The sequence below is a fragment of the Anopheles funestus genome, chromosome X, assembly GCF_943734845.2.
Source record: "Anopheles funestus chromosome X, idAnoFuneDA-416_04, whole genome shotgun sequence".
Classification (NCBI taxonomy): domain Eukaryota; kingdom Metazoa; phylum Arthropoda; class Insecta; order Diptera; family Culicidae; genus Anopheles; species Anopheles funestus.
The window spans coordinates 15589815-15611167 of NC_064597.1; the positions used below are offsets into that span (position 1 = coordinate 15589815).

General features: G+C 44.6%; 4 protein-coding genes across 12 annotated transcripts; 3 read left to right on the top strand and 1 right to left on the bottom strand.

Moving 5' to 3' along the window:
- Window positions 1-14: 14 nt before the first annotated feature.
- On the bottom strand, window positions 15-11339 carry LOC125770095 (mucin-4-like). 7 transcript variants are annotated; one of them, XM_049439362.1, is made up of 9 exons: window positions 11283-11322; window positions 9660-10092; window positions 8817-9578; window positions 8618-8741; window positions 5977-8535; window positions 5817-5904; window positions 3823-4038; window positions 2841-3267; window positions 15-2657 (listed from the first exon to the last, which is right to left on the bottom strand). In XM_049439362.1, exons 3-9 carry the CDS (start codon window positions 9530-9532, stop codon window positions 2381-2383), a joined length of 4407 nt encoding a protein of 1468 aa, XP_049295319.1. In that variant the 5' UTR covers window positions 9533-9578; window positions 9660-10092; window positions 11283-11322; the 3' UTR covers window positions 15-2380. The 7 variants fall into 7 exon arrangements, with proteins under 7 accessions (XP_049295319.1, XP_049295330.1, XP_049295308.1 ...); XM_049439373.1 differs by lacking the exon at window positions 11283-11322 and adding an exon at window positions 11052-11241; XM_049439351.1 differs by lacking the exon at window positions 11283-11322 and adding an exon at window positions 10944-11241.
- A 182-nt stretch (window positions 11340-11521) lies between these two features.
- On the top strand, window positions 11522-12632 carry LOC125770160 (protein dj-1beta-like). Its single transcript, XM_049439510.1, has 3 exons — window positions 11522-11677; window positions 11749-11857; window positions 11920-12632. Exons 2-3 carry the CDS (start codon window positions 11762-11764, stop codon window positions 12457-12459), a joined length of 636 nt encoding a protein of 211 aa, XP_049295467.1. The 5' UTR covers window positions 11522-11677; window positions 11749-11761; the 3' UTR covers window positions 12460-12632.
- Window positions 12633-12693: 61 nt separating this feature from the next.
- On the top strand, window positions 12694-14189 carry LOC125770145 (rhythmically expressed gene 2 protein-like). 3 transcript variants are annotated; one of them, XM_049439487.1, is made up of 3 exons: window positions 12694-12801; window positions 12856-13016; window positions 13093-14189. In XM_049439487.1, exons 2-3 carry the CDS (start codon window positions 13007-13009, stop codon window positions 13950-13952), a joined length of 870 nt encoding a protein of 289 aa, XP_049295444.1. In that variant the 5' UTR covers window positions 12694-12801; window positions 12856-13006; the 3' UTR covers window positions 13953-14189. The 3 variants fall into 3 exon arrangements, with proteins under 3 accessions (XP_049295444.1, XP_049295455.1, XP_049295437.1); XM_049439498.1 differs by having other exon boundaries at window positions 12707-12801; window positions 12876-13016; XM_049439480.1 differs by having other exon boundaries at window positions 12707-13016.
- A 220-nt stretch (window positions 14190-14409) lies between these two features.
- On the top strand, window positions 14410-16891 carry LOC125770764 (cell cycle control protein 50A). Its single transcript, XM_049440734.1, has 5 exons — window positions 14410-14660; window positions 14772-14905; window positions 15004-15679; window positions 15760-15925; window positions 16000-16891. Exons 1-5 carry the CDS (start codon window positions 14585-14587, stop codon window positions 16046-16048), a joined length of 1101 nt encoding a protein of 366 aa, XP_049296691.1. The 5' UTR covers window positions 14410-14584; the 3' UTR covers window positions 16049-16891.
- Window positions 16892-21353: the final 4462 nt, after the last annotated feature.

Consider the following 21353-nt stretch of genomic DNA (forward strand, 5'->3'; position numbering starts at 1 on the left):
ATACCAAGAACGTCTTGTTCTGATCTGTTTCACAATTTTGTTTTATGCAACCAAACAATAATTTACACATTTTAACTAAAACAATCTCTACACACATGCCCACGAAAGGGTCGGCCCGATGCCTGTCTACCGTACCCGAGTGTATTCGACCTTAAAAGTCGGTTTTTTTCCATTTATTATCCCATGAGTACATCGCTTATATAAATAATTAGACCGTGTTTTCTGTGTTTAGTTTATTTATCGTATTGTTTCATTTGATGAGGAAATGGGATCGGATCGTGGTGATTGTTGTAGGTTGTGGTTAACGAATCCTTTACAACACTATTGCCTGGTGTCCGTTTTGAGTTTGTATAAGGGCCTTTTAGTGTCATGCTTCGCTAACCTTCCACTGTTCTGCAACTATTCTGGAATGGGTGTACCTTATTGTCTGTTTTTAATCTGCACCATTATCATGCTTCCTGCTGTTTGATTTGAAAAAAGAAACTAGCCTTTGTTGGTTTTTTGTTTTGTTTTGTTAAACACACGCGTGTGTTTTTTGTTTCCATACACATCCCCCTGTTCCTGCCTTAAAACTCATTTTAATCACAACAACAACAACAAGAATAATGTTGGCAATAAACTAGATGCATTAACAGTAACAAATTAGAAATGAAACTAACAAACAAAACATTAAACAATATATTTTTCGAAACAAATACACAAAGACACGCACGTACACTTGTCGCTTTCGTCTATAGAGCAATACTAACTAACTAACGCTCACTTATGTTTCGCACTGCATTGTGTTGAAATTGCTGATTTTTTTGTTTTAACTTCTCGTTCGCTAACACACGTGTGTTCGGAGAACTGCAAAATTAGTATCCGTTTAATAGTAATAATAATAATAGTTATTTATAAAAACAAACATTACCCTCACCCCGCACGCAAAGCTGTTCAGTTATACATTAATTAATTGGTTTTTGATTAACACACTTACGTTACGCCGTAACCCCTATGGGATTACTCATCTTATAATGTTAAGTTGAAATATACAACAAAAATGAAACAAAACATAACAGATTTCACGCGACCTACTGCTCAATCTCATTTTGTTAATTAACGGCAGGCGCGAACAAAAATAAACCAGATCGAAACAGATCTGTGTACGGCAAAGATATTTTGATTTGATACGTGTATGAATATGCAATTCGTTTAGGGTGTTCGAAGTTGAATGATTTGTTTCGATCAAACAATAGTGATGCTAATTAAAAACAAAACAAACAAAAACCTTATCATTGTCTAAGGAACCACTTTGATGGTTGGTTTCAGGTTCGAGATTTTGTAAAGTTAAGTAATTAAAACGTCCAAACTAAGCTGAGTTTTTTTTTTGCTTAAAATACAACATTGCAACAATTGTCTGCTTACCGACTTATTCGTACGTGTCTTATTACTATTTTTTCTTTTGCCTATATCTATCTTTCGCTCTTTGCTTTCGCGTTTCATGTTGATTTTCTTTTTCCCCCAATGGTAACGAACATCGATGCAATTTCTTGCTCCTATAAGGTTGCGACAGTTAAATGATATTTTTCTATTTCACATTTTGCTGCATGCATCCATCCATCTGACCGAAAAATTGTATTATTCGATGCAACACCACACAGAACATGTATCGTATTATCAAGTTTACGATCGTACATGCGCCTATCCGATGGATAGATTATTTGCATTATTGAGTACAGGCGTTTAGAATTTTGCTAGGATAACAAAAAAAAAACACACAAGAAACAAACCCGGGGCACAGTGACGCACTTTTATACACTTTTGATATTATGCCCTTAAAAATTGTCATAAGTTAAGTGAACAAAAACAAAACAAATGCTTTTCAAACTGAAAGCTGCAACCACACAACGGAACAATGGCAATTCAAATGTATAAACTCAGGTTGCTTATCTTTAAACACAAATAAAACGATATTGCAAATAATAAGCACATTGTATCTTGTTGTTCGTTCTAAACAACGAACGATTACAAAGATCCATTTGCAAATAAAATAGTTGTTTACAAATTAAAAAAGAATAGCAACATTCAAAAATTATTAAATCGTGATAAAAAAACGGCATTGGTGTGGGTGATCTAAGGCAATACAAAACAAAGGTCTAATAACGAAAGGAGTTAGGACAAAAGGCCTACTGTTCACATCTAACAATTATTTATCAACAATCTAGTTTTGCGAAATTCTTTCCATGCTGCTAGTTTATGCTGGGCTGTTTACTTTCGAGCGATACGCAATCTAGCATAAAGTCATGTTACGATACGGTTTACGGCTACCTGTTTTTTTGCAATACTTGCTTGCTACGTTCAACCCCCTACCCACACCTTCACGGAGCTATGCTTCGATGGTTTACGATTTGGCTTTAAATTTGTTACCGCGCAAATACCGCACACTAGCGCCTTTTCTATTGCACATGTTGCTAGTGACGCTGCCGGTACTGTTGCCTTCACTCGCACCGACGGTACGATGCCGCTTACACGTCGTTTGACGTCGCTGGTGCCGACGGCGCCGCTGTTTCTCGAGTACGGACCCGCGCGGACTAAATCCGGGCGACGTGGCCGCATGATCAAGCTCCTGCATCGCCTGCTGTATCGCTTGCTCAAGCTGTGCGTTTAATTTACGGCTCCTACAATGAGAGATAAACAGATAGACAAGCATTCAGTGAAAGCGGTACGTGTGGAAAGAAGGAAAAAAAAACTAAAGGGACAAATGTTCGGTTCGACAAATGTTTCGCCACGCGTAAGAATCCGCTGGTAAATCATTGGTTTACGTGTGTAGGCGTTGTGCGTTCGATTGGTTTTAGGCTCACTTTCTAGCATCCTTCTGCGCTCGGTGATGTATCTCTAGACCCTCGGAAAGGCTCTGTAGTGTGTCAACCTCGACCCGTTCCGCACTGGCACGTCCCGTACCGAACCACCGTACCCAGACGTGGGCCTGCATTTGTGCGTCCGGTGCTGTCGGCACGACCGTATCTTCGCCGGCTGGTGTCACTTGTAAACCTTCTTGGACGTCATTAATGGTTGGTGCTGGTGCCGGCAGCACCTTACCGGGCCAGGCAGGAAATCCACGTACCGCACCCCAAACAAGATCGCCGACGCGAAACTGACGCGCACCAGCACGTTGCTGTTCTCTCGCCTCATCAGACATCAGCTCGTCCGGATCACTCTGACCCCGTAGCAATCGTCGCTTGGTGCGGCTTTTGGAGGAAGTTTTTTGATTTAACGCAGCATTACCGTCTGCCGAGTGGGTGGCCAGGTAAAACGGAGGGTGGAGTAAAGGGGTGGGGACACAAACGTAGGTGAGAAAAAAAACAGTAAATCAAAAGGAGTACGATCGTTTAGGACACAAAGAAGACAAAACGAAGCAAATGTCCCGTCACCAATGAGTTTTGTATTGTGATGGTAAGTAGGTAAACGGGGGCCCGGATTGACTGTAGCACAAAGAACCCATGTTAGTTGTGTGGACACATTTTTTGTTTTATTTTTCGCAGCACCATCAATACACGCAGCGGCACGAACAAGAAGCAGCAGCGCAAGTGTTAGTGGCAAAATCGTCGCGCACCTGAATTATGAGTTACGGGGCCATTCATTGCAGTGTGAAACCATACGGACGAAACAAAGGATTAGCAAAAGGAGTTTTTTACGACAGGTTTATAGAATATATCAATAAGCATTCGTTTATATATTTTTTCAGTGTTAATAGCTCGACGAAATGAAAAACAATCAAACAGACAAGCATGAAAACCAGCACCAGGTAGTAAACGAAACACACAACAAAACGCAAACACCTACCATAGCTTTGCTCTGGGCGCACATCCGTCAGTAGGCACGTGGATCCTTCGGGCGTGGTTGGTGGTATAGCGATACTTAATTTGCCACGGTCCTGTTTACTCACAGCCTGTACCGAGGGTCCACGGCGTACGAACCCGATGCTAGCAGCACGATTCACGGATGCTGGTGAAACGATCCTTCCGGTGCGATTTGATGATTCAGCCAAAGGACCTGCAACTACAAAAAAAAATCAAAATCGCTCATTTTCAATACAAATAATAGGTTGTTAAACTATGTATACTAATATTTATACCATATTAAAGAGCAATTTACAAGCTCTTGGATTCTATTTGAAAAACTTCCTGGATATGCCCCGCTAAACAGGGATATCGTTCAGTCGCGACCAATCGTGGTGTGGCAATCCTTTGTGTTATGTCTACAGTCTGTAAATCCATCGTCCAATCGTACATCCTTCCTATAGTGACTAAGTACATTTCTCCTCACCAGCATGGCTTTATGCCCAAAACATTCTACTTCGACAAATCTCGTGCGTAAACGTCAAGTAGATGTAATTTACACCGACTTTAAAGAAGCTTTCGATAGTTTGTCCCACATTCTACTTTTAGCCAAACTCGAGAAACTTGGATTTGGAAGTCCAATCCTATCTTGGATGGGATCCTCTCTCTTAAATCGATACAGTTAGATTGGACAACTCGTTCTCTTCGTCATTTGTGGGCTTGTCTGGTGTTCCCCAGGGAGGTGCACTTAGTCCTATCCTTTTGTCCCTTTTTATCAACGACTGCATCAATGTTCGTGCAATTGATGGATACCTCCTTTGTGCTGACGATATAAAAATCTTTCTTCCCGTGTCCTCGTCCTCCTACTGTCGATCTCTACAGAGTTTTGCGAACATTCTCTCTCTGGTGTTTGCATAATGGGTTGGTGTTCTGTCCACCTAAATGTTGTGTCATCTCTTTCGGGAGACCTTCTACTGCCCGGCTGTCTTGGAATTATTACCAATGCGGTACTCAAATAAGTAGGGAATCCACCGGGAAAGATCTTGGGGTATGGTTGAATGAGGGTCTCTCGTTCCCTACTCACATTAACCATGTGAGCAATAAAGCGAACAGAGCACTAGGCCTCATTATGCGCATGACTTCGGAAATTCGGGATCCTTAATGTCCTAAGGCACTGTTCTGTTGCTGGCTTCGGTCCGTCCGTGCAGTACTTAGATGTCTTCAGGGTTACTCCGTTCCTGTACCCTCTTATTCTCTCCGCTGCCGATTGCTGGGTTTAATAGATATTGCTTCCCGCCATTGGCAAAGCGTAATCCTATTTCATTTCCTGTATCCTTTACTCAGAATTCGATGTCCCTTCCCTTCTATCTTCCTGACCACTGTATGTACCCTCTCGTAGACTTCGCGACAGGCCTCCCATCTATATACCATCTAGTGATGGGCAAAATGTTGTTTTGGTCGAAATCGATTCCGGAGCGCTCCAAATTTTCCGGATTTAATTCCGGAAAGTAAATTCTGAATTGGATCCCGGAATCGGAATCGGATCCGGAATCGATTCCGAAACCAGAAACATTTCCGAAAACTGAATCGGAATCGATACCGGAAGTAGGTAATTCCGATTCCGTGTGCCCATCACTAATCCCGATCCGCCGTTCGGTTTTTGGCCAGAATGATCGCAGGTTAAGAGCATGCGCTATATTTAACAGAGACTATCATCTGTTCGTTTTCAACTATCCCATTTCCCTATTCCGCACTCGCCTTAATCATTCCAATTTTTCCTCATAGCCGATCTTGCTTCCTCTCACACCATCTTCCATTTTCCAACTTCTTATTCCTATTCCTATATTATTGTAAATAATAATAATATAATCCGTCCGCGTTGTCGATATGGTTACAATATAAGGGCATTACTTTTATCGAATTATTCTTAATCAATTGCACATAAAGCAGGCACATTAATGTCGAATTTAGATACCATCCTGGAAATATTCTACTTACCCTGCTGCTTTCTCTGTTGCTCTGCAAGTAGCGGGCCTTTCAGTGTAAATGCTATCCCAGGCACCTCGGTTTCGGTGATAGAAACACACTAATAGTAAAAATAAAATTTAAGAAAAAAAACGTTAGTAAACCAAAGGATGGTTTGTCTGTGACCACTTACGTTCGGTTTAAGCTCGGTACGTCCCGTTGCACCATCTCTGCTGGATGGTTTCGTTTCGTTCCCATTCTCCTCGCTACATTCCGGTTGATTGCTGTGGCTTGGTGTAACGTCGGGATGTAATAGTACCGTGCTGGTAAGATGCGATGGTACACCATCGACTAGCTTTGTCGGTGTGTGTGGAGCGTTCTCGGTACGATTTGTAGTGGTGGATGGTGCGAGCGAAAGCTGCTGCGGCTGCTGCTGCATCGTAAGGTTAGCGACTGGTAGCGTTTGGGTGGCGGTAACAATACCGAGACTGCCACCATTGCCGAAGAGCGCCGTACCAGGGCAACGTTGCGCGACAGCCGGTGTGCGGGTCGTACCGGTGGTTCCATTGGCACCGATCAGGTACGACTGTTGGCCCACGGTCGAGATGAATCCGGCGGTGGACGGTGGTTTCTGGTGACGCAGTACAAGCCCGGTTTGACCAGCTAGCAGCGGCGCGTTGCCACCGCATGGTGTCATGTTCTGTATCTGCAACAGTGTAGCTGTGGCGGTGTTTGCATCCGATGCCATTACCATGCTGCCGGCCGGCAGAAGTATGGTTTGCGTTTGGCCGAGCAAACCGTACGGTTGCTGATGATGTTGCTGCTGGTGAGGTTGATGCTGTTGCACGAGCGGTGTTGCCTTCGATACCGGTACCACAGTAATGCCCGATAAGCTCGAGGCGAGCTGAATGTTTTGCAAACCACCGTACGGTGAGGCAATCTGTACGAATGGTCCCGGTTGCAGCTGCTGCTGAAATGTGGCCGGTTGCTGTTGGCTGAGTGTTGCTACCGGCGTGGCCGGTAACACCAATCCACTTCCCAACCCGCTCGTTGTGCCATTGAGCGTTTTCAACTGTCGTTTCATTTTACGCGCACCGGTAACGTCCAGACTAACCGTGTCCGTACCTTGTACGGTTGTGCATGGACTGTAATGGTAGGTGTTGGACGCAACAGTTGCGGTCGAAAAGCCACCGGGTGTGGTGAAGCTGGTATTGTCCGCAAACCGTATACTCGTGGTGGGATTGAGTACAACCGTCGAGCCGGTCGCTAACCCGAGCGTTCCATTTGGTAGTGTTAGCGAAGTTTTGCCCGCACTCGGTACGGTTGGACTGACCTGATGCAGGCATGGATTTGTGCCGGCCGGATTGGATGATTCGGGTGCGAGCAAACCACCGTGAAACGCGGACGCTGACAATCCATTGCTCAGGTGAATAATGTTCGTACCGTTCAGTAGCATCGCACCGGTGGTGGTGGTTGGCATCGGTGTGCTGGACAGTGCGCTTACCGGTACCGGTACCGGTGCCGTCCCGTTCGGTGCACGTGCTAAACTGTAATTGACGACGGTCGGCTGTTGGTGGGCCGGTTTCGAAACCGTTGGCATCATGGCGGGTGTTTGCTGCTGGTGGCGTGCCGCCGGAAACCCACCAATACGCACCCGTCCAGCCAACTCCGTACCAGTACCGACAGCCGAATGCTGCAAACCATCGATGACGACTATCTGTGCGCCTCCCGCATTGATTACGTGCGACGAACGCGTCGGGACGAACATCGTACCGGTTGTGGTGGGTGTTGTGATTGGGTTCGTTCGCGCTATCGTCGTGGTAGTCATCGTGGTTGTGGTCGTTATAGGACACGGTAACGTTTCACCAGTGGGTGAAAGGTGCAACTTTGGCACCTTGGGCGATGAACATTGATCCGTACCGTGCGGTGTACGGGTCACATTATTCGCCTTCACATAGTAAGCCATCCTGCCCCGTTCGCCGGTCGCTAGTCGAGCAATCGGGAGCGGTGATTTGGTCGCGTTAAGCGTCCCCGCGGATTTAATACTGCTGGCACTGGCCGGAGATGATTTTGTGGATACGTTCGGTGGTTTCGTTTCGTACTTTACCACCCCCGTAAGGGACGTAATTTTTGCCTGCGGTTCTATCGTTGGCTGCGTACCACCTAACATCGGTATGGTCCGATTTACCGTTCGTTGGCGGCGCATTATTGCACTCCGATCTTCCTTCGGTGGCGATGGTTTTGCAACCGGGCTCGTTTCACCCAGCTTCGGACTAAGCTCGCCAACTAACGGCAACGGCGAACGGCGATCCGGTGAATGAAGAAACGAAATCGAACTGTGCAGTATGGCGGTTTGCTGGTTCAGGTAACCGGTCGGATCATCCTTGAAGGTTGGTTTCTTCTGTTCCGGACTTTCCCTGGCGCTCTCGTTCGCATTCGCATCGGACGGGGAACCTGCGTACGGAGTGCTTATCACATCGCTTTGCTTGCTAAGCCGCGCCATAGGCATTGCATTTAAAGCAATTTCTGGAACCGGTGTCGCTTGGGGTGAAGAAGCGGTCATAGGAACATTCTTTCGCCATGGGGGCGTTTTAAGAAGAACAGCACTCTGAACCGCACTCGGCAGCTGGGCGCATTCGGATGGTGTCGTTTCCTCGTGCAAACGTTTCGATCGCTCCGGTCCGGTTAGTGCCCGTTGAATGTGAGCACATAATACTTCACGATTTTTCGAAGCCATCGTCATGTTGGGAATCTGTAATAAAAGATCATCGTACCGAATTAGATTCATTTGTTGAAGGCTATAAAAAGGAAAGGTAACTTGAATGAAAACAGACCTGAGCATCAAATTGAAAGAAATGTTCCGGATTGAACGGACACGGTAAACCACACTTGCACGTACCGGAAGACAGCAAATATTCCTTTACCTGTTCGTAATTGTGAAGCACAATGTTGGAAGGGCTGCAAATGCGTATTATAGATAGAACGCTTAGCTATGGTCAGTGTAAATTTAATAGAAAACACCCCTTTACTTACCTAATGTAAACGATTACTTTATTACGTAGAATCCGGCGCCAACCGGGAGCATTGTTGTACTGCACGGTGGAACCACGTCCGGTAACACCATTTGCAGCGCTCACGATAGGTTTCGGTTCGTGCTGCAGCTGTGGTTGGGCAGCCGGTAACGTTTGCTCACCATTTTTCACTGCTGGTTTAGGTGCTAGCTGTGGCATTCGTTTCCTCCCGGCTGGTCCACTGTTTGCGTTCATTAGCTTATAAATGGTAGCGGGAGGCGTAGGAACTGTGGGCCGTACTACCGAGACTAGTTCGTTCGGTGACTGTACGGGGATCGTGATCGCCTGTTTGCCCGCAAAGCTAACGATCGTATTGGTCAGCCCGTTACCGCAGCCAGTGCTACCGTGTAGCGAAACGGAAGGAACCGTCGCGTACACTGTGCGGCGAAGATTGTCCGCACTGATTAGTACCGCACCGGTATTACTGTTGCCGGTGAGTACCGTTGGAACTGCAGGGACATGGCGGCGTGGTTGTGCCGGGGCCAGCCGGCGTACCACGTGGGGCACAGGCGACCGGGCGACCTGTTTCCGTGCGTTTAGGAAGATCGTCGGATAGCGGTTCGCTACGGAGGGCGATGCTGACGGTGGTGCTGGCTGGTGGGGCGGTTTTGGACGTTGCATCGACTGGAGCGTTGTGCTGTCCTGCTTGCTGCCATTTTCTGGCCGGGCTGCAGCCATCGGGGCCACTTTTCTATGTGCCCCACCCTTCCACCGATGGGTGAGTCTGAAAGTGTCACATCAGTAGGTAAATTAGATAGGTTCGGAAGGTGTGCGATCAGACTTGTATTGTCTAAAAACACGCAACTATTTACTTGATTATTGTCCCATATAGTATACCCTTTTGCACATGATTACACACTGTATTTGCTTTAAACGTTGTCTCTCACTACTCCTTACAGCTGCAACATTGTTTACGAATTCGCTGACGACATTTGATCGAAGGTGTATGATTGATTTGACGAGATTTTATGTTGTAGTTGACTGTTGCGGGTATAGAGCATTTGAAAACGAATGGCATTGCATTTGTGCATCCATTTTCTGTATGCTTATTTGAAAGCTGATCGTTGGGGGTATCACGGAGCTCACTCACGTCCTATTTGGGTCACTAACGATTTTATCCCTTCAAATCGTGTCAAGTGAAAGGTTTCCTAACGATTCCTCACATATTTTGCCCCCTCCACATTTGCATTTACACTTTAATACGCATTTGATCTATTTACAACACAACATTCACGATGCTTTAGGTGAAAGAGAAACAACAATTCCTTAACTCATTCACGTCTATTATGCAAAATGGGCAACAGATAAAGGGATAAACTTAATGTAATGTGTTATCATGAGAATCGTTTAGAAACAAAACAAAGGCGTGGAACATAGGAATTGGGCAACATTTTTCATGCTCGTGATGACATTCGCTTGAACATGCTTGCATGTTTGGAATGTTTGGAACCACCTGTATGTGTGCGTGTGGGTTTGATTTTAAGTGAAGAATGTTGATTCGAGGCCAAACCTTGGCTGGTCGCTGTTAAAACTACACCATGACATAATCCATAAACAAGCATAAACATATGTAGCTGACACACATTTTGTCAAGAATACGCTGCATGAAGGAAATATAGTGCAACACATGAAAGTATCCACAAATGTATATCGGGAGGGAGAGTTTCGAGGTTTTTGGTGTGCTTACAAGCACACGAACTTTCACACACTGCTCAAACAAACACACACGCACAATTGTAGTACATGTGTGTGATAGATACTATTGCACATCGTTGTTGTGGGTGGATTGTTCACTGTTGTGACAATCTATCACCTTTCTCCCTGCGTTGAGATGTTGTACGATTTTATCCTCATTGCTTGTGTTGTTTGCCCCATTCGTATCATGCACACACTACACTACGGGCGCACACGATTGAAAAACACTATTTTCAGACACACAAGAAATCCCATTGCCACTGTTTCACAATCCTGCCCATGCCTGGAATGCACAACGATTCGTGTAGTGTGATGTGTATTTCTATCCAGATGATTCGTGCGTTGGTATGCGCGAAAGGTTTTGCTTTGTCCCGGGGATCGAACAAAGAACTACCAGCTGCATTGGCAATTTGCTTCTGGAATTTGTACCAACTCCAGGCACAGGCTACTCCAGGCACACACACATTGCAGGGATGTTCCAGATGATCACTTTGTCCCGTACCTATTCTCTATTGCTATCAGTTGCTATTGCAAATTGGTTGCATATTGACACTACGTTGCATTTCTCCAAGATGCAACCATCTCGGGGAAAGTATTCTCTTAGCGGATGAGAGATAGTTTCTATATAAGGGATGTATTATGTTCCCATGGCTACATGTGTTTGTAGTGTCCGTAGCCCTTGAAAATGGATAAGAAACGGCTATTAAAACAATCTATTACTAATTTTACGTACCGTTTGTGTGCCCCTTCTCGCGGCTGCTGCTGTTGCTGTTGTTTCTAATCATCCAATCTCGATTTTCCGGGGAGACAAAGCCCGGATGATTGAAAGCACCCGGACCATCCGCACGGTTTTGGTTGCGTTTATACATCGTCGTTTATCCGCATGGAAACGAAAAAAATATTTTTACCAGTAAACTAATGGGGATACAAATTTACTAATTTCTTTTATCTACGAGCATGGAACGTAATCTCTGAATGTTTGGTTTTTAAAAGAAAATTTAATTTTTGACAGCCGCTCGCCCAACGTGCCAAATGTCAAAAGTATTTGCATCCAAAATCTGCTATCTTCGTACCGCTGACCTTCACCGTTGGAAAGCGACAGACACAAGTCCATTAGCAAAATAAAAGGTAAAATTCTGCAATTTATACTCTATGCGGCTTGAAACTAATCATAATTCTGTTTTCAAACCATGCCTTAGGTTTCTCCACGTCATGATGGCTGCAACAAAACGCGCTCTTGCTCTTATAGCACGCGGTTCGGAGGAAATGGAGCTGGTTATTACTGTTGATGTGCTGCGTCGCTGTAATGTAATACACAATTCTAGACAATTTTTTCCCGAACATGGGCATAATGTTTCCCAACGTTTCAGGTCGACGTAACGGTAGCGTTGGTTCAGGGAACGGAAGCTGGCACCGGCAAAGAAGAACTGATTGCTTGCTGTTCCAGGGGTGTAAACATAAAAGCCGACACTACACTGCAGGCGTACGTGGAACAGCATGCAGCCACCGATGACGGATTGCCGGATGCGATTATTCTGCCCGGTGGGCTCGAAGGTGCAAAGGCGATGGAACTAGCACCGGCTGTTGGTCAACTGCTACAGCGGCAGCAGAAAGCCGGCAAGCTAGTTGCTGCCATATGTGCAGCACCTACGGTACTAGTTGCCCACGGTAAACTGTTTGCTGGCCGTCGTGTGACGTCCTATCCTTCGTTCCGGGAGAAAATGACTGAGGCCGGCTACGTGTGGGAAGAACCAGCGGCTGGTTCACCGCTAGGACGGGTCGTTCGGGATGATAATCTCATTACCAGTCTTGGACCGGCTACTACGTTCGATTTTGGCCTTGCGATCGGTGCTGCGCTTGCTGGGCAAGACGTTGCCGATAAGGTTGCGGCCGGTTTGCTCTACAAGTGATTGAACTAATTGTACTAAATCTCTCTAGCCACCCAGTTTGAGCTTAAGCGCTGTACGGTGTCGAAGGCCATTGAATGTTCCTTGAGTGCGTGTTTTGAAACAGCAAAAATTATAATATAATTCAAAATTGAAATTAATAAAGTGGTTGCTACATAGCAGTTTCACACAATGTATTGAACTTGTTATTGTTATTCCTCGCACAATCTGCCGCTTATCAGTTGCAAGGATGGATGCACATTTCATTTCATAACTGCAGTGTAGATAGTGCCCGCAGTTTCGATTGCAGTCAGCTGCTCTGTTTGACAAAATCAGCTGTTCTTCTCGCTGTTTCGGCAAGTACAGGTGCGAATTGATACACAACGATGAAGTTGTATCTTTGTTCTAGTTGTTTTGCAGAATTTTGATAATCCATCTAGGTGCATATGCAAATTAATAGAAGGAGCAATGCAGGTAATGCGATGCTTCGCCGCATTATGTAATGTGTAAATATATTTCGTGCCAATACTGACAACAACTTTACTAAAACAAGCGTCCATTGCGGATGTAAATGAATCACTGTAAGTTGGCACTGCATCTTAGCTAAACGCTATAATACGATAAATACTTCCGTGTTTATATTCCGTTTCATTGCAGTTCGAAACAATTTGTCCCGGTTTCGGTTGGTGACGTTCGATGTTACCGATACGCTCCTGGAATATGCAGTTCGTCCTGAGCGGCACTATGCCCAGGTAATCAACAGTGTGCTGGAACCACGCATTGGTCTTACATTGTTGGAGGAGCAGATTGGCCGCTCGTTTGGTCTCTGCTTTCGTACGATGAAGCAGCAGTATCCGAATTTCGGATCCGGTCGAAAACAGACGGGACAGCAGGAGCTAGAAGATGAGAGTTGGCGCTGGTGGTGGCGTACACTGGTGGAGCGGGTGATAGTGGATGCAGCTGCTAGTTCCGATTGCCACAATGTTCCTTCGCCACTGCTGAGCATAATCGCGGAAGAGTTAATAGACGATTATACCTACGACGGAAAGCGCGTCTGCTGGCGTCAACGGCCAGGTGTGGGAGAGTTTCTACGAAAATTGCGTACTCCGCCAGCTGGTCAAACGTTGGGCATTGTGTCGAACTTTGATCCACGGTTAAAGATCATCCTGCGCAACAATGGCATCGCACCGGAAGGCGAGATGGTCGATTTCGTGCTAACGAGCTACGAAGCTGGCGTGGAAAAGCCTGACCCGGCCATATTCGAAACAGCTCTACGGAAAGCGAACATGCTGCAGTCGGGACCAGAAATCAGTCCACAAGAGGCATTACACATTGGCAATCTGTGCCGGGAGGATTACAACGGAGCGCGCAGTGCCGGTTGGAGTGCGCTGCTGGTGAATGTACCATCGAACGAAAAGAATCGAAAACTCTTAACAGCCATTCCTAGCGGGCATGTCTTTGCTGGTTTGCCCGAGTTGCAGCAACGGCTGGAAGGTGCTACTCCGTTTGCATGGTGAGAGGCTATTAATAACGTATAAACTAATACAAATATTGTACAAAATGTGCCACTGAAAAATGTAGGGCACACATTAGAGAGATTTTTCTACGATAGTGTTGTATTTTGCCTTGAAGTTAGTACGAACATGAGAAATAAATTAGGAAGAAAGCGAAATACATAATTCCGAAACGTAACCACCAGATCGAATTTAGAATATTGAAAACATATAATAATAAAGAAAACTTAAACAACCAAATAGTTCTTTTTGTTTTCGTACTGTTACATTATTCAAAGCTATTTCAACGCATTTATCTTTTGTAACTGGAGTTGTTTTTTATAAAATATAATTAATTATTTTAAAAATTCCAAGCAAATACAATCGTAGGAAAAAATCATTTCAAACATGCCATGACCGTGGAAGCGTCCACTGTGCACTTTGTGCCCTTCAACATTTTCCCTTGCAAAAAAGGGTGCTTTTGTCAGTTCTTTTTTGACGTTTCAGAAAACACAAAACACTCTGCGTCATACTGTGCAAAGGTGAAAATTCATCTGTTTCGATCAATATTAGCTGCCTAGGCATTCAACCCGTTCCACAATCAAGTATTTCGTGCGTTCGTGCGCTCATCAATCAATCAGAAGAAACGAGTGAAAATGGCTGCTATAATAAGCCAAGCCATGCCAGATACGGTGGACGGGGCAGAAATGCCTAAATCTAAACGACCTTCAGGTATGGGTGCTACCCCAGGGGTTTTTGCATTTGCCTTTCCTAGTGACATGGTGTTTCATGTGCTTATTTCCTTGTCCAAATGAATGTGTGTATGTTGTGCCTTTTTTACAGATTCAGCATTTAAACAACAACGACTTCCGGCCTGGCAACCCGTCCTTACCGCGGGGACGGTACTTCCGGCCTTTTTCCTGATCGGGGTTCTTTTCATTCCAATCGGTGTACTGCTGTGGCTGTCATCCAATTCAGTAAGTCTTTCATCTTGTGGAAAGAGTTGTGGCGTACTGTAGTTTTGTTTCTTTATTATTTTTTCTTTTTCTCAATTTCTCCGTTCACTACGCCACAGATCAATGAGTTCGTGTACGATTACACGCACTGCAAACCGGACACTGGCAATCAGAGTTGTGCGGAAATTATCAGCAACAGCCCAGGTTCAAGCTGCGCCTGCACCATTAACTTCGAACTGGAAAAGGACTTCCTGGACAAGGTGTACCTGTACTACGGGTTGACGAACTATTACCAGAACCATCGGCGCTACGTGAAGTCGCGCGATGACGACCAACTGCTCGGCCGTCTCTCATCGATTCCATCGAGCGACTGTGCGCCATTCGCGTACGCGGATGATGATGAGCGTGTTCCGATAGCTCCCTGTGGTGCTATCGCCAACTCACTGTTTAGCGACAAGTTTGTACTATTCTCGCAGACGCTCGGTACACCGGTACCGCTGCTGCAGACAGAAATTGCGTGGCCCTCGGACCGGCAGATTAAATTTCGCAATCCCGAAGGCGATCTGAAGGAAGCTCTGCGCGGTTTCAGCCGTCCGAAGGCTTGGACACGCGAACTGTGGGAGCTGGACGAAACGAACAAGGATAACAATGGGTTCCAGAACGAGGATCTTATCGTGTGGATGCGCACGGCTGCATTGCCCACGTTTAGGAAGCTTCACAGACGGATCGATCACTCGCAGGAACACTTCAAGGAGGGACTGCTGAGGGGCAACTATACGCTAACCGTCAAGTACTGTGAGTAACAGCTCCGGGTTTGTCTCTGTCGGCTGAACATAACGGTATTGATTTTGTTGTTGTTTTGTATATTCATAAAGCATACTCGGTGATTGAATTTGACGGAACAAAGAAATTTATCCTGTCCACTACTTCGATTCTTGGTGGCAAGAATCCGTTCCTTGGCATTGCCTACATTGTCGTGGGAGGCGTTTGTCTGTTGCTCGGACTCGTGCTGCTCATAATTCATCTGAAGTGCAGCAAATCGTAAGTTGGGATCATATATATATATACATCTACTTGCCTGTGTCGCTAATGACTGTGTTTATATTTTTTTTTAGCAACGGCGGAATCAGCAGCGTCCATCAACGGTCTTCATCGCGCCCATAGGAGTTACTGTGTTTGACCGGTGAAGTTAGTGATTCGTTGGGACTTTAAGTATTAATTGAAATTGTTGGATTATTTTTTTTCGTTTCCAATATTGCATATATTAATTGTTACGTTTATGTACGGGGCAGGAGCGAAGGTGTGCTTAGTTATGGCAGCAGTTGTTGTGGCAGCAGTTGAACTTTTGATTCCATCAGTATCAATTTTAAAATTCTTTAGGGCGCGAAGTTACGATTAAGAGAGTTTAGATGGTTGTGTAGATGGTCGATTTAATTTGGTATTGCATGGGTAGAACGGTAAACACCAGCTTGCCAAATGTGTGTATCCTCTTTTAATCCGTTTTTTTTGGGGTGTGAATTTCAGAAAAAAAAACAAAATCAATTGTATCAACTTCTTCACATACACGCATCTATCGGGCGGTCTTTTTTTCACGTCAAACATATTTAGACCGGAACCATCGGGGACGACTGGGGACAGAAATGCATTTTTGTGTGTGTGTATGTGTGTCTCCGAGCGTCACCAAACTAATAGAATATTATTAAGTGTCCTTACAGCACGTCGATGTTACATGAAATGGATGTAAAGAAATTACGTTGAGAGTAAACAACAAAACGAACAAAAATATCAAGAGGAATAGATGCATCAAGATGTAATGTGTAATTGTTGATCATCAAATGTAAACCAAATATGAGGAGAACGATCCTACTTGCTAACATAGATTAGAATTTGTTCCCACGATATGTGGAACCCGCTTTTGAAAACCATACTAAGGAAGCAGCCTGTAACAAAGCATATATGAAGCTTACGTTATTTAAAATAAAGATACATATTAAGCTCGGAATAAAATGCGTAATATTTGGAAAAAAACCCCGTACCTCATCACGCTTTTTGCACACTACAATCCTTCCCTTCCCAGAGAGACGTATGAACAAAAGTTACTTGTAGAAGCAAACAACAACAACACTAGAGGCATCCCGATACGTGCAACGGTACTTTAACTATTATTATGCGTATAATTATGCGTGTCAAAGTTAGCACTGACATCCTTGCATCGTTCGATTTGCAGTTGTCAGTTTTTTGTATAAGCATTTTGACATCTCTCTCGCTAGTACGAATAATCCGAAAATGTTCGGTTGCGTACGAACTGTTTAAGAAATTCCAATAAATTGTGTAATATTGTAGCTTTAAAAGAACGAAATGATACACACTACGCAAACGTGTAGCATACGCATGCTCTTACATTGCGCAGCCAGCCGCCCGATGTAAACAATCACCCTATTGACGCACATGGTCGGGAAAACGTCAATGTCATATGGTTTCTGTTATTGTCGCTTGTACGGTACACGGGCGGGGTGTGTAAAAAAAGCACCGTTTTCCCCTCCGTGCGCTGGGAAATCTCAGCTAAATTCACGGTTCGCTAGTCCGTCTGGGGTCCATGCGGGCTGAACGTTAGAAGATCGTGTTGCTCAGGAAACGGTTATGCACCGTGTCTGTACCGGGTTTCTTTTTCCTTCCGTGTGTACCTAGCGGTCTTCATCCGGGCGGTTTGTGTATTGAATAAGTGGGTGCATGGAGAGAGTGTAAAACACGTGTGTGCGTAAAAGGTGTTTTTCATGTTTCGCAATCGCAGTCAATTCGTCGAGATCAAAAATCCGCTAGGATGCACCAAACAATCGTAACGGCGTGCAGCTGAAATGCAATGCAGGTAAGCGAAACTTCTACGTCGGTGTGGGGTTTTTCATTGCTGGCGGTGCATAAAATCTATGCTAACATATGGGCTAACACTTCAGCTGGAGTTGTAAACATTCATCGCACCCGCGACACAACCCAACATCGGCAATTTTTTGGAAGATTGGCAAAAAACAAACCAAGTGCACCGCTGCACAACCACCACCACAGTAGCGAAAATTCGTGCAACGGAGGGAAACGATGAAAAGGTGCATGATGATGATGATGATGATGATGATTATGTTTCTTCTGTGTTCGTTCATCAGCTGATCGTACCGAACAGCTCGTAAATTATACGGTAGCTAGGTGCAGTTTTGGTGTTGCAGAATGCGATTGGAGCGATTTCGATGGGTTTTGGAAAGTTCAAGAGCTAAGATTAGGTAGGAAAAACTGATTGTTATGTAACTCGAGAGTTGCATCGAAACTTGCTGTCAGTAGAGGTGAGCGTTTTGTCAGATTATTATTGCGTGTGTGGGTTTTTGTTATTGTTTTATTTTAGTATTTTTTAGCTAGGAAAGGAATAACGTCCTTGCAGATTTGATTCAACTACAACTACAACGCACAAGATCGCGAAAGAACGTTACATCTGCAGAAAACCATTAAATCCATATACGATTATGAAGAAAAAAAAATTACAGCTCCCGGGGGCAGTTTCATGGCATGAGGAAGCGCAATATGCTTCTACTAGGTTCAAAACCTGACTGAGGTACCTCCAAAATGATGACCTTGATAGATTAAAGCGGAAATAATTATTGTGGCCGTTATTTGTTATTATAGAGAGACTTTGAGCTTTAGCTGTAGTAGACGAAAACGATTTATTATTAGTTTCTGATTAAAATAATCCAATAATTTGAATGAATTATTGCTTAAGCTGCTTAACAACGTTTAAGAATCGACAGCAAGCAATTCTCGTAATAATTTATAATGAATTTATGTACAAAAATAGACGAGCAGAGCGCTAGTGTATCCCTCCTCGGTGCATTCGTCACCTAAAATCAACGTGCCCAGATTGATATTCCGGGTCTGTCTCTTATCGAAAACCAGAAATAAAACATCACAACGTAAGTTATTCACTGGGAAAGAAGAGGTCCATCTGTCCAGCTGCTTGCTGATCGGTTCGCGTTACAATGTCCTGTGAGTCGCGGCCTCATACCGTCTGCTGTGCGGAGAGAAAGCACGGGGAGTTCTTCGGGGGAGTAATGTTTTTTTTTTTGTTAATGTTTTGCTTTGGTTCACCAACTCGTGATTACAAGCACGTTTGCATTCTGTCCACCATGGGGCGGCTCGCTTACGTTCCGTACGACAAAGGATTCGCCTTTCTTTGTTCCTTTACCATGCGCGGTGTATCTGCAGGCGACGAACCTTGTGACGGGCGGAAAATGTTGGTCCGGCAGATGGTAAACGCTAATTAGGAATTCTGCCGACATTCACGGTACGACATTGAAATTGTGTAATGTCCATTCTAATGAGGGTATGGTACTTGTAGGAAGATGTAGATGCCTCTTTTTCTGCCATGGTTTTCTTTTTTAATTAAAAAACATTATCCAGGATCACGGCAGGGGCAAGAGCGTTCAGAATGGGCAATTAGTAGTTAGTTGCTTAATTACCGACAATTTTATGGGTTTTGGTGGGATGCACATCATACGAGCAGGAGCTAATCGACATTAGCATAATTTGGGAAAAACGATACTGGGAATTGATACGCTTCTCAATTAGGTACAGAGTGATAAGCTTAAAAATGGCAAGGAAAAGCTCCTAACACACACACACGCACACACTTAGCTATCCTGTAAGCATAAGAATTAGCGTAATCAGTGACTAGCTTAATCGCTTCCCTAATGTTCGTGACGTTAATTGCACACTAATGAATTCCGGGTTGTTCTACTGTTGGGAAGATGTTTTGCAACCAAATTTAAATCGTGCAAACCTTCAACGGTTTTTTTTATTATTTTATTGAACACGCATTTCTTTGGAGCAAAAATCCCTACCATCGAGCGAATGCAGTATCATTAGTCGCTTGTTGTTGTTTGACTTTTTAACACTGTTTTTTTTTGTTGCGTGAGCAGCATCTGCTTTAACGAAACAGTTCGAAAAAGGCGACCTCTGAGCGTGGCAAAGTTCTAGATAACGTGGGACGATCCATCCTTTCGCGCCGACGACCGCATTAGGATGCTGAACCGGAATTGACGTCAACATGGCGACCCCAGTCCGGTTGTCTGATTTATGTTAATTGATTTCGAGCGACAACGCTACACTCGCATATGCGAATGTCGTATCAAAATATCCCAACCGATGCCGCATCGGTTTTGCAGAACGTTTGCCCAAAAACGGCCAGCGAAACGAGCGATTATGCAGCGAGAATGAAATCGGTTTATTGCAAACGGTATGTTCACGTTGCTTTAGCGACCATTCTCTACCCCGGGGAAGAATGGTTATAATATTTTGGGGCTTTCCATGCTGCGTTTGAATGCCGAGGGCTGTTGTCCCGTATTTGCGTCATTTGATAACGTTCTGGTGGCTGTGTATTGATCCGGAGCATGGATTTTTAACTTGGAAAGCAGGAATATTGTGCGTCAGAGGTGTACCGGGGCAGTATCAGCTTTGATGGCGAACTCTGGACCGTGAATGTAAACCATTGAGCTTTGCTGGCAAAGTATTCTAATAACGGGTTTCTTTTTAGTGTTATAACGATCATGCGTTTAAGACGAAGCTGGAGAATAAGGCGATAGACGGGACGACTGCACTGAAAGGAAAGTGGAGCTGAGATTAAATTCTGCAGGAATCTTTGCAGGTGCAATAACCCGGATCAATTCACATGTAAGTTTGATCAAAAAGATAACCGAAAATCGTGTACAAGAGAGGGCATCAGGCGGATGTAGCCAGCTTACTAGATTTGTGGCGAAAGCCTCAGCAGGAATTTTTGATGCTGTTAAGAAAAATGTGTTATATGTTAGGTATTATCCAGTTATCAGTCTGTTATCAGCTTCTGATTGTGAGGATGTTTTTTGTTAATTAGAATTTTGAATTAGGAAGAATCGTTCTTAATAAATAAATAGTACAGAGCATTTCCGATCACTCTCGAAATCATTCTTCGATCACGATCGAAAGACTTGCGCGAGAGCATCGGTGGGAAACTTTTTTTTATTATTCATAATGCCTACAAAATGGAGCTCTGTCTAGAGGTATTTCCGTTCCGATAGCTCATGAGTGGGGGAAAAACAACAACAAAAAATTGCGGAAAAACGTCTACCCTTATCCGATGTAGCATCAAATTGACTCCTTCGCTTTCCTTTGTTTCAGCGATCTACATCTTGCGTTGCGTGTGTTTAACAGACGCGCTCTCTCTATCACTTGCCATCATCGGGCATCATCATCATTATCATCATCATCGTCAGCATCATCACCTTCGGTACCGTCGTCACCTGTTGCGGTGTGTGGTAAACTCCCCCTCCTACTCCCACCATATCCGGTGGACTGTTCGCGGGCTGCGGTCGGAAAATCGGACGCGGGCCGGGTGCCGGTGGAAAGGAACCCCCACGGCCACGAGGGGACGCGATTGCTAGCGCACGGAGTGAAAGCG